The sequence below is a fragment of the Aspergillus ibericus genome (assembly GCF_003184845.1).
Source record: "Aspergillus ibericus CBS 121593 unplaced genomic scaffold BO80scaffold_31, whole genome shotgun sequence".
In the NCBI taxonomy this organism is placed as follows: domain Eukaryota; kingdom Fungi; phylum Ascomycota; class Eurotiomycetes; order Eurotiales; family Aspergillaceae; genus Aspergillus; species Aspergillus ibericus.
This window is the reverse complement of record NW_020292129.1, coordinates 217,482-232,319: the sequence shown is the minus strand read 5'-3', so window position 1 is coordinate 232,319 and position 14,838 is coordinate 217,482. Positions and strand designations below refer to the sequence as shown.

General features: G+C 52.3%; 6 protein-coding genes across 6 annotated transcripts; 3 read left to right on the top strand and 3 right to left on the bottom strand.

The window, feature by feature from the left end:
* Nucleotides 1-1,413: 1,413 nt before the first annotated feature.
* Nucleotides 1,414-3,590, bottom strand: BO80DRAFT_466504 (KRI1 family protein). The gene is made up of 2 exons (XM_025722790.1): nt 3,367-3,590; nt 1,414-3,308 (listed from the first exon to the last, which is right to left on the bottom strand). Exons 1-2 carry the CDS (start codon nt 3,536-3,538, stop codon nt 1,663-1,665), a joined length of 1,818 nt encoding a protein of 605 aa, XP_025573384.1. The 5' UTR covers nt 3,539-3,590; the 3' UTR covers nt 1,414-1,662.
* A 183-nt stretch (nt 3,591-3,773) lies between these two features.
* Nucleotides 3,774-8,631, top strand: BO80DRAFT_426866 (putative transcription factor SipA3). Its single transcript, XM_025719875.1, has 6 exons — nt 3,774-3,996; nt 4,065-4,428; nt 4,484-6,941; nt 6,986-7,072; nt 7,124-7,345; nt 7,393-8,631. The coding sequence occupies exons 1-6, from the start codon at nt 3,941-3,943 to the stop codon at nt 8,367-8,369; spliced, it is 4,164 nt and encodes a 1,387-aa protein (XP_025573383.1). The 5' UTR covers nt 3,774-3,940; the 3' UTR covers nt 8,370-8,631.
* BO80DRAFT_323805 (uncharacterized protein) lies at nt 8,585-9,160 on the bottom strand (the record flags this gene model as incomplete). Its single annotated transcript, XM_025715151.1, has 1 exon — nt 8,585-9,160. A coding segment is annotated over one exon (576 nt), but the record flags the coding sequence as incomplete, so codon positions are not given.
* A 340-nt stretch (nt 9,161-9,500) lies between these two features.
* BO80DRAFT_426863 (UDP-galactose transporter HUT1) lies at nt 9,501-11,071 on the top strand. The gene is made up of 2 exons (XM_025719874.1): nt 9,501-9,880; nt 9,941-11,071. The coding sequence occupies exons 1-2, from the start codon at nt 9,672-9,674 to the stop codon at nt 11,004-11,006; spliced, it is 1,275 nt and encodes a 424-aa protein (XP_025573381.1). The 5' UTR covers nt 9,501-9,671; the 3' UTR covers nt 11,007-11,071.
* BO80DRAFT_386228 (peptidylprolyl isomerase) lies at nt 11,058-11,820 on the bottom strand (the record flags this gene model as incomplete). The annotated part of the gene is made up of 3 exons (XM_025717013.1): nt 11,058-11,325; nt 11,402-11,504; nt 11,716-11,820. 3 exons carry the CDS (start codon nt 11,818-11,820, stop codon nt 11,171-11,173), a joined length of 363 nt encoding a protein of 120 aa, XP_025573380.1. The 3' UTR covers nt 11,058-11,170.
* A 281-nt stretch (nt 11,821-12,101) lies between these two features.
* On the top strand, nt 12,102-13,973 carry BO80DRAFT_386225 (aminoglycoside phosphotransferase family protein). Its single transcript, XM_025717012.1, has 3 exons — nt 12,102-12,272; nt 12,336-12,964; nt 13,013-13,973. Exons 1-3 carry the CDS (start codon nt 12,151-12,153, stop codon nt 13,957-13,959), a joined length of 1,698 nt encoding a protein of 565 aa, XP_025573379.1. The 5' UTR covers nt 12,102-12,150; the 3' UTR covers nt 13,960-13,973.
* Nucleotides 13,974-14,838: the final 865 nt, after the last annotated feature.

Genomic DNA, 14,838 nt, shown 5'->3' with positions numbered 1-14,838 from the left:
TACTCTAGAGACTATGAGTGATTTCTGGATGAACGGCACTTCTTGGATTCTTCATGGAGCTATCTACTCTGTATGTTCATGGCCAGTTGGACTCGCTGAAGACAAGTCCTACATGTTTGAACTACCGCCAGCTCAAAACACCCAGTTATCCCTTCGGTAAAATCATAATCACCGCTCGGTCCTTTGATGTACCTCCAGCATTAATACATGTTTGGACCTCCTCCGTATTTCGGCTTCGTAAGATATCCATTCTTCCCATTTCCCCGTCCTGACCGAACCAAGCGTTTGGAGTCCACTCGCGCTCCATTCATGGGGAACCGCCCTTTCTTTCATCTGGTCCCGGATATCCGATGGCAAACGCCCTCTCTGGTTCTCTGCAAAATCGAATTTGCCTTCCAAGATCAAGGCAATTGCAAGAAAAATTAAATGAAGGAAAAAAATTTTTCTACTCCTGCAGACAGGTTCGGAACACTTCCTTACGGTACTCATCACCTGCAGCATCCATCGATACGGCGGTTACGGTTGCTGGGAGCTGGGCCTTTTTCCGCGCCACCGGGACTGATCAGGTGCGTGCGTGCGCCGTCCTTCGGCTGACATGCCGCGATTTCCCCGTTTCCTGCTCCGGACGGAAAGTCCTGGGTACGGATAGAAGGGGGGGACAGGGCCGGAATCAAGGGCCAGAAAGTCGGTAATATCCAGTATTTCATAGGTTATTTGGTTCAACGGTCCAATGTCAGTTTCTAGACTTATCGTCCAAGCTTGGATATGCAATGTGGGTGGTACGCAAGGTGAGGGTTGCTGAAGATTATATATCTCATACTGTAGTCCGACCGACGGAGTACTACTACATAGGATTTCCAAATACTCGAACACTTAATAGTAGCATCACTGCTTAGGTCCTCGATGAGCTATCGACCTACATAGGTAACATATCAGATCAATACCTGCTGTCTACTGTAGTCCTCTTCATTCTGTGTTATTCCCGTCCGTCCAGGAAGACACGAGACCAGGTTGACATTACCCAAACAGGCATTGTTCCAGCCGGCCCCACTGGCTACTGGATAGGTACTAGTCTCAATTCCGGCTGGCCCTTTCTTTGCCTCTCGCGCCTCCTTTTGTCGACGGGGCAGGCAAAACTGACAAACTGTTCTTTCCTCGGGACCCACTCACTAAAACACGGGGATGTGTCGTCCATGGGATGGTCGTTATTTTTACCCTGTTGCTGCCACCATGTCCATTTATGGTTCAGGTACGGAGTCCTCTAGATTCGATCTCAGAGTTTGAAAGCTTCTGGCTAGACTGAGAGAGATTGGAAGTGTCATTGGCTGTTTTGCCATATGCAGTGCCGAGGCTGGTCTTTGAGTAAATCTGTACTCCGTACACAAGGAAAACGTAGATTGGTATGCACCTGATAGAACCAACAAGAATTGCCAGAAGAATCAAATATGATAATCGAGGCTCCATGTAAATAGTAACTGATCGATAGTTAATTTCTCATCATGGAGAAACAAGTCTATACTATGCAGGTTGGGGAATATAATCAAACTTTTCAACCGGTTATTAACAAAGCCAACAGCATGATATTGATACGCCTTCATATAGACAATAGACCCTGACCATCCCAGATGCATCTGCTGTAAGCCATTGAACGAGAAGAGCACCTCAGTGCTTCTTGGACCTCTTTCTCCTCTTCTTCTTGGGTTCACCCTCGCGGATATCAACATCACCGGCGTCCTCCTTCGGCGTAGGCGCACTTGGGCCTTCCTCAGGAATTTTAGGGCCTTCTTCATCACCAAACGTATCCTTGCGCCATTGCCTTAGGCGAGCCTTCTTGCCCAGCTTCTTTTGATCCCGGTGCTTCTTTTCAGGGTCACGGAACGAGGCAAGCTTTTTCAGGCCCGCAAACTGATTGAGGTGGGTATCGTCGGCCATGAGGATATCTCGTGCAGTCAATCCGAAGCTCTGGGGCGAAGTTTCGCGGTAGCGGAATCCAGTAGCATTCTTCCTGGTTGCACCCGGGAGAAGGCTGATGTCGAGATCCAAGTTACGGTCCACGGCCTCCTCGATACGAAGTCGGTCTTTGCGGGATTCACGCTTCTGGTCTCGTCTCTCCTGCGCCTTGCTCTTCTTGTTGCTTCCAGACGCCTCCTCATCATCCTCCATCTCAATATCAGAACCACCCAAGGCAGGCTTCTCCTCCTCGTCATCAAAGTCCGGAATGAGATCCTTGATATCGATATCGTCGTCCCATGTGGGCTTCTTCGGATGTTTCTTCTTGTGTCCATCTCCCCTTTCTTCCCGGTCATCCTCCGCATAGTAGTCTTCACCGAAACGCCTCTGCATTTCCTTCTCCCAATCCTTGTCATCCCAGGCGGCGTCCAGGAAGCCAGCCCAATCCTCGTCGGTCATCTCAGATGCACGAATACCCGCAACCTCTTTGATCTGGTTGACCCGTTCTTGAAGTTCTTCCATCTTGAGCTTCCGAAGGCGGTTCTTCTCGGTCTCACGCTGTTTCTTCTCCTCGTCCCTCTGCTGTTGCTCGGCATCTCTGCGCTTCTTCCGGCTACTCTTATCTTCTCTGCGGACCGACTGTTTGTTGGTCGTGTCACGGGAATGAGTGATCAGGGTGGCATTGATTTTGCTGGGATCTTCAAAGCGGAAGTTGTATGCCTCCTCGAAAGCATCTGCCCGTTGCTCTTCCTCTTCATCGTCAGACTCAAAAGGTTGAAGTTCGGATCTGCCAGCAGGTATCCATGCTCTTGCCGACAAGAAGTTCGAAAGGAAAGTCTCCGGGTCCTTGTCCGCATTTTCAACATCAAGATTGACCTCCGTCTTGGGCACCGCGATAGGTTCGGGCTTCGACTTGGCGACAAGGAAGTCATCTTCGTCATCTGATGCATCTTTACCAGCGGCGTGCATTTCCCGGACAACTGCGTTTTTCAATTCCTCCTGCTCCTGAGCGTAGGTCTTGGGCGCCTCCTCCTCATCGGCCAGGTTGGCGCCACTCAAGAGGTTCTCACGATGGTAATCACGAAGGGTCATAGGCTTTTCTTTCTTTGCAGAGCTTTCTGCGGTCGTCTCCTCGTCGAGCGGGGTATAGAAGGTGGTGTTGCTGTCATACACTCGGGGGTCTTTCGATCTGATCGCTTTCAGGGTGGCCATGATCTCGGCATCCAGAGCGGTGGTGGCCAATTCTCCATCCTCGTCTTCCTCCTCGTCAGAAGATTCATCTTCCGAGTTGGACTCATCTTCACCATCGCGGTCACGACGTTTTCCGAGCACAGAGGATTTGCCGAATTTGGACTCCACTGCAGCAACCGGCCGTTAGATTGTCTGCCATGTAAACCAGAGACCGAGGACACTTACGTTGCTGCTTCTCTTCTCTCTTTTTGTTGTATTCAAAGCGACGCGCATAGTCTTCGTTGATCTTGAACGTAATGTCCTCGTTGGTGATGGGGACTCCGCCCGACTCATCTCCTGAGTCGCTGGAGCTGTCATCATCGAGCAGCTTGCGCGAACGCTTGGATGGAGGCTCCATTTTGGTAAAAGACACAGACAATGCCACTGCAGGTGTAGTACCGCCGACCAATGCGCCTCCAAAAAGAAAAATAGCGGTTGCCGGCAGAAAAAAAATGTCGCCGGGACTCACCGCCGGCAGGGCGCTTGGTTGCCTGGGTTCCCAGGCATGAAAGCGAACCACTGACGTAGCCAATTAGATCATGCGCGGGCCTGTATCCGCCGATGGCTCGAGCAAGAGGCGCTCAGTCTCCTAAGCTTCCTCCACTGCACCATGCTATTTTCTCACCCTGTCCTGTATCCCTGAGCCCTTCGGATGCTCGGTTTTTGTTGTTCGTCTTTGTGCTGACTAGGGGCTTTCTTGTCGCCTTTGCTCGCCGCTACTATCGCTCGCATCAAGTGTATGGCTGGAGACATACACTAGATGTCGACCCAGCCGCAGATCCCATTACCCCAGGTCGGGAAGCTCGTCAGCGTGGTGTAAGTCCCTGAAGCAGCCAGCTCCTCCGAAGAATTGTAGGGAGCCTACTCTAACGGTTCCGAATTAGTCCAGTTGGTCTCAAGGAGGCTGCTCTCGACTCGCCTACGTTCCGTGCTACCACCTTTCACTTCTCCGACCAGATCGAATTCCTGGAAAGATGGCTCGACGGCTATGCGAGGGCCGCTTCGAAGCTCGCTACAGAGCTTGCGGCCATGGAGAGCGCGGTGAACATCTTTCTGTCTTACTCCACGAACCCTCTTCTCGTCTCGGAAGCGGTTCTTGATCATGATTACACCCTACAGTCGATGAAGCGGAGTGGGGATAGCTCGAGAGATATGTGGAATGGACTGATATCTACTGTCAAAAAGATGGAAGCTCTCATTTCTGAGCCCATCCGGGCTTTCATCCAGGACGATTTGCGAAATTTCAAGGTACCAGCTGGTTGCCCCTTAAACTCTTGCGGATCTGACTCTTACCCCGCTATAGGAGTCCCGCCGCACCCTCGACCAGACCCAGAAACAGTACGACTATTTGTTGGCTAGATACTCATCGCAATCCAAGACCAAAGAACCGTCGTCCCTAAGGGAAGATGCGTTCCAACTTCATGAAGCTCGCAAAGCTTACCTCAAAGCGTCGATGGACTACTCCATCCAGGCCCCTCAATTACGAAATGCGCTCGACCGACTATTGGTTCGAGTCTCTTACGACCAGTGGCGGGAGCTTAAGATCTTTCATAATAGCAATGGCACGGCGTTCTCGAAATGGAGTCAAGAGATGGATCGCATCAAAGGCTGGGTTCACGAGATGGAAGGGAGTGAGAGGTCTTCCAAGCGAGAGCTCCTGTCTTCCCGGAAACAGATTGAAGAAGCAGCGGAGACTGCTGCGAGGCCATCCCGAGAACTCGAAGACTACTCTGTGTCCACTGTCCCCTACCTCGGCTCTCGTCCGCTGTCAACGGCCAGCATGACCAAAGAGACTAGACCGGAAAAGCAAGGATGGGTGTTTCTCCGAACCCTTTCCGGCAAGCCCACTCGCACTGTCTGGGTGAGACGGTGGGCTTTCCTGAAGCATGGCATCTTCGGCTGCCTCGTCCAGGGGTCACGAACTGGTGGTGTTGAGGAGAGCGAGAGAATCGGAGTTCTGCTCTGTAGTGTTCGAGCCGCCTTCCAAGAGGAGCGACGGTTTTGCTTTGAGGTTAAGACGAAAAGCAACACTATCATGCTTCAGGCCGAGACCCAGAAAGAACTTATGGATTGGATTGCTGCTTTTGAGGCCGCCAAGCGAAAGGCGCTGGAGAACCCGGCCAGTACCGATCTTTCAGTGTCCGGCAAAGTGACTGTCCAGGATCCCGCTTTCGCAATCTCACAGCCACCCGCGCCAGAATTCGCTACTGACCCTTCCGAGTCGCTTACACCACGGACGAGCGATGACCAGGGTGCTTCAGACCGCAGCGGCATGCTCGCTCTACCGGAAAGAGACCCTTCGGCCCTTAGGAATAGCAGCGATCTCAGCAGTTACAGAAGGTTGACTACGGTGGATTCCGACAACCCCGCCCGCGAACACGCATCTCGTATCATGCAGAAGCTGGATCTTCACCGCAAATCAAACAATGCAGTGGCGCCGTCTCCTTCATTGCCGGGTATTGGGGGTGGCATCGCGAGCCTGATCTCGGCCAGTCACAGTGCTCTTGGACCGGGGAGTCCTCCTGTGACTCTTGACGCTGATGGCAATAGGACTCGTAGTTCGACGTTGGGTAACGACTCCCCTACCTCTCTTGCCCCAGCGACTCTGGCAAACCCTCCTGCTCCTACAAGCATGAGCAAGGCAGCAGTGGTCGTGAGCAACGAACGGGGTATAGGATTGGGTCAAGCCGACAAAACCGGCGGCATGCCGAGTGGTATGATGGCGAATCTCTGGGGTAGCTCGAACTGGGGTTTCATGAATCGGATCGAGCGTGAACGCATGGGAATGCCTGGTGATCAGGTCTCAGGCTCCGACAAGCCGTCCTCGCCAGCAAATGATCCATCCAAACAATTCTTGACCGCCGAAGCTGCTACGTCTAGTGGGTCTACAGGGACCCGGCCGAAGTCACGCCACAGGCAGACGATGAGCCTGGACGACCCATCCAAAGTGCAGCGGGCGTTGCTGAGCGATGTGCACGACTACCCCAGTTACTACCCGCCGCAGCTTAAGATACAAGATGCGCAGTTTCGGCTACTATTTCCTGACATCAAGAGGGAAGAGCCTTTGGTCATGGTGTTCCGAGCTACATGGAACCCCAACGATCAGCAAGACTTCCCTGGAAGAGCATATGTTACCACTCAGAATATTTACTTCTACAGCCACCACTTTGGGCTGGTCCTCACGACCAGCATCTCATTGGAGAGTATAAAGGAAGTCACTGCCGCCCCGGGAAGGGACTGCGACTTTCTGTTCCTTCATATGATCCCGCCTCCTGGCGACGATACCCCGGGCCGCGGAACTGTCAAGACGTTCCTCGAGCCCCTGAGGCTCCTCCAGCGGCGACTCAATTTCTTGATCCATAATTGCACTGCTGCCGAGCCATTGGGCCTGGAAGCGACGTTTAAGACTTTGAACCGGATGGAGACCGAAGCATTAACGCGGACTCCCAGCCTGGATAGCTGGGAGGATGTGGCCGCTGGGGATGACAAGTTCGACGGGGCAGAAAGTGCCGTGGAAGTCCCAAAGAAAGATATTGGAGTCTATATTGACAACGACTTGGACATGCATAAGAAGAATGGCACTGGCAAGGACACTCCCAAGTTCCGGTTGCCAACACAGCCCGTTCAGTATGTTCCTCAAGGCGATCTGCATTTGGCAGCGGAGAAGGTACTCGACATAAGTGCAAAGGCGGTCTTCCATATCCTCTTTGGCGACAAGAGTGCGGTCTGGCAGCTCCTCCTACACCAACGACGAGCGAAGGGTAGGTCCCCGAACTGGAAGCTGGGATTTTGCTAATGATACAAGGCATCAAACAAGGGCCGTGGGTCAGACAGGAGTCGAACCATCTAAGACGGGATTTGCATTACCAGATTGAGACGGCTGATGCACTTGGTATGTACTAGGTCGCATTTCGTTTCTATGATCTCTTATTGACTTGGTTAGGACGCACCCATAGCAAAGAAATCTCGGACTACCAGATGATCGACGTCCTGAATGATCATCTCTGCTATGTTATCACGGACAAGCGGACGCCTTGGCATCTTCCTTTCAAGCGGTCATTCAGGCTGGTCAGCAAGGTCGTGATCACCTTTGTCGCCAAGGGAAAGAGCAAGCTCTCGATCTATACTAAAGTGGAATGGCTATGGTCCCCGTATGGCCTTCAACGTGAGTTTCCATCTCCAGAAACAGATAAGTGATCTAAGACATTCTAGATATCATCGACAAAAGCGCGAGCCATGACCTGGAGCAAGACGCGTTGGATCTGGTCGATCTGGTTAACGATCAGGTTCGTCGACTCGGCGCGCATAGCCGGACTAAGAAGGCCATCACGATTTTCGGACACATCGGACGGCAGAGCTTTGCATCTCAATTCTCGCCCCAAGGAGACTTGCAACTCGAGCCGCGCAACCCCCGGGTCCAGAGGACCCTGGCTCAGCTCTTGTTTGAGACGCTTGTCTCCGGCCTTGAGACCATTGTTTCCGACCTGATGATGTGGACGTTCGCTTTTCTACGTTGGGTGTGGAAGACCACCAATGCCAATAAGGTCATCCTCATCTTGTTACTATCGAGCATGTTGATTAACGGGTTCTATTCCTCGCGTGATGCCTATGAATGGTGGCATGACAGGACGGTCGGGAACTTTATGGCCCGCATCGGGGTCGGTCCAGACAATGTGATGACCAAAGCTATCTACATGAGAGATATCGACGACGCCATTGCCAATACGACCGTCGGACATGGGAGTGACAATGTGAGCGACTGCTTTGCCACCTTCCACCAGCAGACAGTCCGCAACCCTGGCAACACGATCTCCCTAGGCACATCCGGATTCAGAGACTCCATGACCAGGAGCGCGGCCCGCAGGATTCAGCAGACGCGCGAGCGTCTGGGTTCGTACCGACACGACCTCCTGGTCGCACTGCGGGTGGTCAACAGCATCGAAAGGGAAGTCGTTCAAAGCGAGTGGGAACGCTGGCTGAAGCAGGAGCTGCGACGATGCCGCCAAGTCCAGATTCTTCTTGGTAAACGCGAAGGAGATGAAGATGTAGACCTCGAGGTGGACCGTACCGGTCAGCGTGTCTTTGCTGAACTCACGGACGATGTCCAGCAATGGTACGAAACATACTGCACGAGTTGTCAGGCGGAGCACGCGCAGATTGAAGACGAGGGATCTTTTGGTGTTGCATAGACATTTGTCACATGGCGGAGGAAGCATGGTGTTTTGTCTGTCCGTTACTTGCTTGTTCACGATACCCGGCTGCAGTTGATCCCTGTGATTTGTCGATGCTGAAGGTGCCCGGCTTGTTGCGTCTCTGTGTATATATTCGATTTGACTGCAGATAAATTGTCTTGCTGTTGCTGCTCTTCCCACCTTCATCACCATCCTCAACAACAGCCTTAATTCTGCCTCGGCTTCACCGCACCATCATGCACAACATAGTACACGATCGTCCCATCACCCCCCATCTGCCTATCCAGCATAGCCAGCAAGATCCTCTTCCCCCCCCACTCCCTCGTCGCCCTCGCCTTCTCCCGATACGCATAATACTCCCTCAACTTGTCCGCTTTCTCCCCTTCCACCTCCACCTCTACCTCCCTACCCGCCTCCTCCCCATCCTCACCCCCCTCCGGCAACGAATCAAACACCCCCGCCATCCTGCGCAAACTCCACGACTGACCCTCCACAGTAGGCAACACGAACATGCGCTCGAGCTCGACGTCCTCGTCGCGGAGCCCGCGCTCGAGCATGTATAGTTGCTCGTCGGGATGGGTGTAGATGTGGTGTGGGGGAATGCCGGAGATGAGGTAGAGGGGGTCGTTAGTGGTGGTGGTTGCGTCGGGGCTGGGGAGGTGGAGGTCGTGTACGCGCAGGGAGGTCCAGAGGTGTTGGTGTTGGAGGTTATGTAGGATTTGGATTGTGCTGGCGGAGAGGGGGGTCGAGGGGGTGGTGGTGGTGCTTAGGAGGGTTGTGAGGGCGGAGGGTTCGAGGGGTGTGCTTTTGGGAGCGTTGGATTGTGATTGTGCTGGTGGTGGTGGTGGTGGCATTGTGGTGGTCATGGTTGGGGTGCTTGGGTCGTGATGGATGGGTTGTGATGAGTTCGACTGTAGATCTAGTCCTAAAGATAGGCTGAATCAAATGATCTAATTGGGTTAGTTGTGACTGCGCCAGGGTTCAATTCAGTTCGAAGGCCTGGACTTAGGTGAAAACCGCAAGGCAGGGCGATGACTGAAGAATGGGAATCGGGCGGGGCGGAAAAAAAGGGCGATCGCGCCGAGATTCCGCGCAGGGTTGAGACGCCGCAGAAGAACACATGGCATCATCCTCTCCTGCACAATTTAAAGCGCCGGCTCCCTCGAGCTTCCGTTTCGGAGTTTACTGTCCTTTCTACTTTGATTTGTGTGCCTGACTTTGGTCATCGTGACTTGATCGTTTTGTCCTTCCTTTCTTACCTATTGGCACCCTCTATACGCTCAGCGCCCTTCTGTGATCATGGCGCGCCAGAAACAAGCCGCGCCTTTGCAACGGGCCACATCCTCGGAGCTGATGCATGTGCCGCCGGAGTCGCAGTCGCCAGACAAAAAGAAAGCTTCGGTCGCGAATGGAAGTGCGTCTGGAAAGAATGCGGCGCATGATGCTGCGCAGGAGGCTCCGGGCTTGATGCAGCTTGCCATTTGTGTCTTGGGCATTTATGCCGCGTTGTATGTCTGGAGCAGTCGGGATATATAATCATTGCCATTGCAGGTGCTGACTGAATTCAGCCTTTCCTGGGGCGTTCTTCAAGAAGCCATCACGACGGTGTCGTATCCTGTCCACCTCCCTACTGCCGAAGGCCCCGAACCCCCGACGGAGCGCTTCACCTACTCGATCGTCCTGAACACCATCCAGTCCACCTTCGCTGCCATCACCGGCTTCCTGTACCTGTTTTTCTCGACTCCGTCCGGCCAGAAAATCCCCTCCATCTTCCCTACACGCCGGATCCTCTTCCCTCTGCTCTTGGTCAGCATCTCCTCGTCGCTCGCGTCGCCTTTCGGATATGCCAGTCTGGCGCATATTGATTACCTCACCTTCATCCTTGCCAAGTCGTGCAAGCTGTTGCCCGTGATGTTCCTGCACCTGACCATCTTCCGGAAGAGATATCCCTTGTACAAGTACGGAGTCGTCCTCCTGGTCACACTCGGAGTCGCCACTTTTACCCTGCACCACCCCGGAACCAGCAAGAAGGTCGCCGCATCAGCGGCAAAGGGTTCGGGCTCGAGCACCTGGGGCATCTTCCTCCTTTCCATCAATCTGCTCCTCGACGGCCTCACCAACACCACCCAGGACCACGTCTTCAGCTCTCCGCAGCTGTACACTCGCTTCACCGGGCCGCAGATGATGGTGGCCCAGAATGTTCTCTCAACGTTCCTGACGAGCAGCTATCTGTTGATCATGCCCCATCTGTCGTCCACCGGCATTCTGCACAACCTCCTCCCCTTCCCTATTCCTCCTTCCACCGAGACCGAGCTGAACTCCGCCATCAGCTTCCTGTCCCGCCACCCCGAGGCCCTGAAGAACGTGCTCGGATTCGCCGCGTGCGGTGCCATCGGCCAGCTCTTCATCTTCTACACGCTGTCTCGCTTCTCGTCCTTGCTCCTGGTGACTGTGACGGTGACCCGCAAGATGTTGACCATGCTTCTGAGTGTGTTCTGGTTCGGCCACGCGCTCTCCGCCGGACAGTGGCTAGGCGTGGGTCTCGTTTTCGGAGGCATTGGCGCCGAGGCCATCGTGCAACGACAGGAGAAGAAGGCCAAGGAGCGAGCCAAGGCTGCACAAAAGCAGGAATAGAGCTACCCCTTAACCTGATTGTATTACTTCTGAATATGTACATACTTTATTAGACTTGATCATAGATTACTCTCATTCATCGATTTATCATCTGATCCATACGAAATCCACCCAACCCAACCCAACCCTAACTCTCATCCCCAGCAAAACTTACAAAAAGAGGATTACTTCCTCCCCTCGACCATAATAATATGATACCCAAATCCCGTCTTCACATCCACATACTTGGGACTCCCCGTCGTACTCGGTTCCAACTCATACGCCGCCTTTTCAAACGTCGCATCCAGACTACCCCGAGTCTTCCAGCCCAGAGATCCACCTACGCCATTAGCCACGACCCCATCCCAAACCAAACCAATCAATTAGATGAAAGAACAGGAGGGATAGATACATACCCTGTCTCGCCTTATCCTCGGAAAACTCCCGCGCCACTTCATCGAACTTGGCCCCGTTGCGTAGTTTCTCGAGGGCTTCTTCTTTTTTGGAGAATTTTTCGCACTGGATGTTTATTAGCTCCCGTCATCAATCCCCTCTTGGTTTCATAGGTGAGGGTGTGGTCGTGGATGTAAATCCATAGACGTAGATCGTATGTATACATCCATCCACTAACATGAAAAAAAAATACAACCACCCCCACTGAACCCCTACCCAGATACACAGCCAATACACCAATACAAAGAGAACAGGAACAGGGCAACGGTATACATACAAGAATATGCCTCACGTTAATAGCATTCGCAGGCTTCAGACCCTTTCCGCCTTTCTCCCCGCCCTCCTTGGCTTTTTTGTCGCCGCCTTTGTTCTTGGGGGCCATGTTGTAGACTTGTTATGTGATAGTAAAATTAAGGTAGAGGGTGAGCTTTGTCTTTAGACCAGACGTAACTGGAAGTGTGGAGGAAGCTAGATGGAGGGGATAACGTGGGTGGATGGAGATGATGTTTGCATTTGAAGCAAAAGAATGGATGGATGGATGGAATGGTGGAGGTGTTTGTAGCCTGAGGCAGGGAGTTGGTGCCTGAGTACGATGCATTCACCCCTGGAGTACGGAGTATGTATGGAGTTCTCACGTGTGTGGTCTTCAAAGCAGCAAAACATGTCTGTTATACACCACTGGGTCAAGATTTATCAGCAGCTTGCCCATAAGATGGGTCTATATTCGACGCCCTTTGTCCGAGCCTACAACAAGGCTGGCAAGACACCAGGACGGAGTATGAGCTCTTGGAGCAGCAGTCGCGATTTGTTCGAGTATACCTCCGGGCGATTCTTGTCAGTCGCGCTGTGCCTTATTAGGCGGTTGCTGCTCAGTTACTCACGCTCTCGATAATCTAGATTCAATGAGGAACTTCGACTGGCTGAGCGCCGTATCCAATTTGATGTTGACGCGCTTGTGAATGTGGTATGTCGGTCAACCAACCGACCTGTCCGTGACCTGTCTTCAGTCTCCAAACTCGCAGAAGGAGGCTTCAATCGTGTCCTTCAGGCGACTTTCAAGGACGGATATACAGTACTTGTCAGGATACCGTATAAGGTTACTGTTCCGAAACGGCTTGCAGTGGCCAGCGAAGTGGCCACCCTCGATGTGCTCCGTCGTAATGGTGTGCCGGTCCCTAAAGTCGTTGGCTATTCTGTTGACCAGACGAACTCTGTCGGCGCTGAATACATCCTGCTGGAGAAATTAGAAGGACAGCCCTTGAGCCAAGTCTGGTTTACTATGGACAATAAAGCGCGAGTCAAGATCATGAAGCAGATCGTCGCTGCGGAAAACAAATTCATGCACATCCCCATTCCCGCAAGTGGAAGTCTCTACTATCGCAGAGATCTGGAGCAGACGCAGTTCGGTATTACACTCCCGGGTCAATCGGATGTATCTGCACCAGACCAAATCGTTGTTGGACCCACTGCGCAACACGCATGGTGGTATGAAGAACGGAAAGCCCTGGAGGTGGATCGCGGCCCATGTATTTCTTCCTTCTCTTGATCGCGTATTTATGCTAAGAGCGAGATAGGGGACAGCTACCTGGCGTGTTTTGAAGCGCCGGCTAGACGTGAGATGGAATACTGCAGGCGTTTTGGCAAGCCTCGCCTTCACGTTGAGAGATGTCTCCGAGAGCTGTATGACTTCCAAGAGATGTCGCCCACTCTTCATGTTGACCTACTCTCTGACTATCTGAAATTGGCGCCTTACCTCAACATTCCGTCAGAGCATCCCCTTGCTCGTCCCACCCTTCGCCATCCAGACTTTTCGCCAAACAACATTATGGTTGACTCGTCAAACAACATGACGGGGATAATCGACTGGCAACATGCCGTGGCGCTACCCCTTTGTCTCTGCGCTGGAATACCTCGTTACTTTCAGAATTGGGGAGACCCCGTGTCAGAGGTTTTGGCAAAGCCAGAAACCAAACTACCGGACAACTTTAGGGAGCTCAATCAAGATGAACAGACAATCATGCAGGAGACAATGAGAAGACGCCTTGTCCATTTCTATTATGCGGCGTTGACAATGAATCAGATACCGCACCATTTCGACGCTCTGAGAGACGAGAATTCGATGCTTCGAGCGAAGTTGTTCAACCGTGCTGGAACACCGTGGGAGGGAGACTCTCAGTCTCTCATGTATTGGATGATCCAGGCTTGCAATAAATGGCCCATGTCTATTGATAAGGGGGGCCCTCCGGGCTCAACTAAATGCCCAGTCGAGTATTCCGAACAAGAGGTCTTGCATTGCACAGGACTCCATGATCAAGAGCAGGAAAAACTCCAAATTCTCACAGAAATGAGAGATGTCATTGGTATAGACTCCCTAGGTTGGGTGCCTGATGATGAGCATCTAGAACAGTCGAGAGCCATGGCGCAGAACATTAAAGCGGGCTTGCTGGAGCAATCGGAGAGCGACACTGAGCGAACTGCACTGTTGGAACACTTTTCTTTTGATGATCATGATGAGGCATGAGCTAGACAAATCTCAACCCAGTCGAATCTCTAGTCCTCATAAGTCAATGACCGCAAGCAATCTATGTCTTCAGTGTCTCACCTTTGTTCTGGGCTCCTACAGCTCAGCTAGATAATGAGCGACATGTCCTGAGGACTGGGACGATGATCTTCATGTATTCCTAGAACGATACATAAAGATCCTTGTTCATCCAACAATGCACAGCGATGCAGATACTAGCTAGACCACATCTTTTAGGAACCTAGGCTTAAAACACCCTTGTCGGTATCAAACGATCCAAACCACCCCAAAGAAGAATTCATCCACCATTTCAAACAACCCTTCAACCTAGAAATGATCAACCCAACCCCTCCAAACACAATTACAACACATCCCTCCCTCTCATCCATGTAAATCCAATTCACACCCACTCATTCAACTTCTGGTTATCAACCTCAGCCAACATACTATGTATCAAGAAGATCCCCATACGGGGACGGCTCTGTTCATACCACACACCCTTACCCACTCACCCAGCCAACATAACGAAACAGAACAGAACCACACCAACCACCTCTCCCCCTTTGCCTTATGAAATACCCCGATAGGCACGTAGAGGCGTAATCTGGCCATGCTACCCTTCATATCTGCTGACCATCGATGAGGGATGATGGTAAGTAAACACATCAGTCAGTCTCACTCTCAGTCTCAATCAATACTCGTCCGTTAGTCACCTAGAGACATATCGCATACCCAACCCAACGCCAGGAATAGAATATGAGATATATAGACATCCCATCCATCGTACTCGTCATGAAACCAACCCCCCCCCCCACCTCCCCCTCTCTGCCCTGAAGCATATCATCCAGAGCAACGAACAGTGTTCCAGGTGCTTGGTAT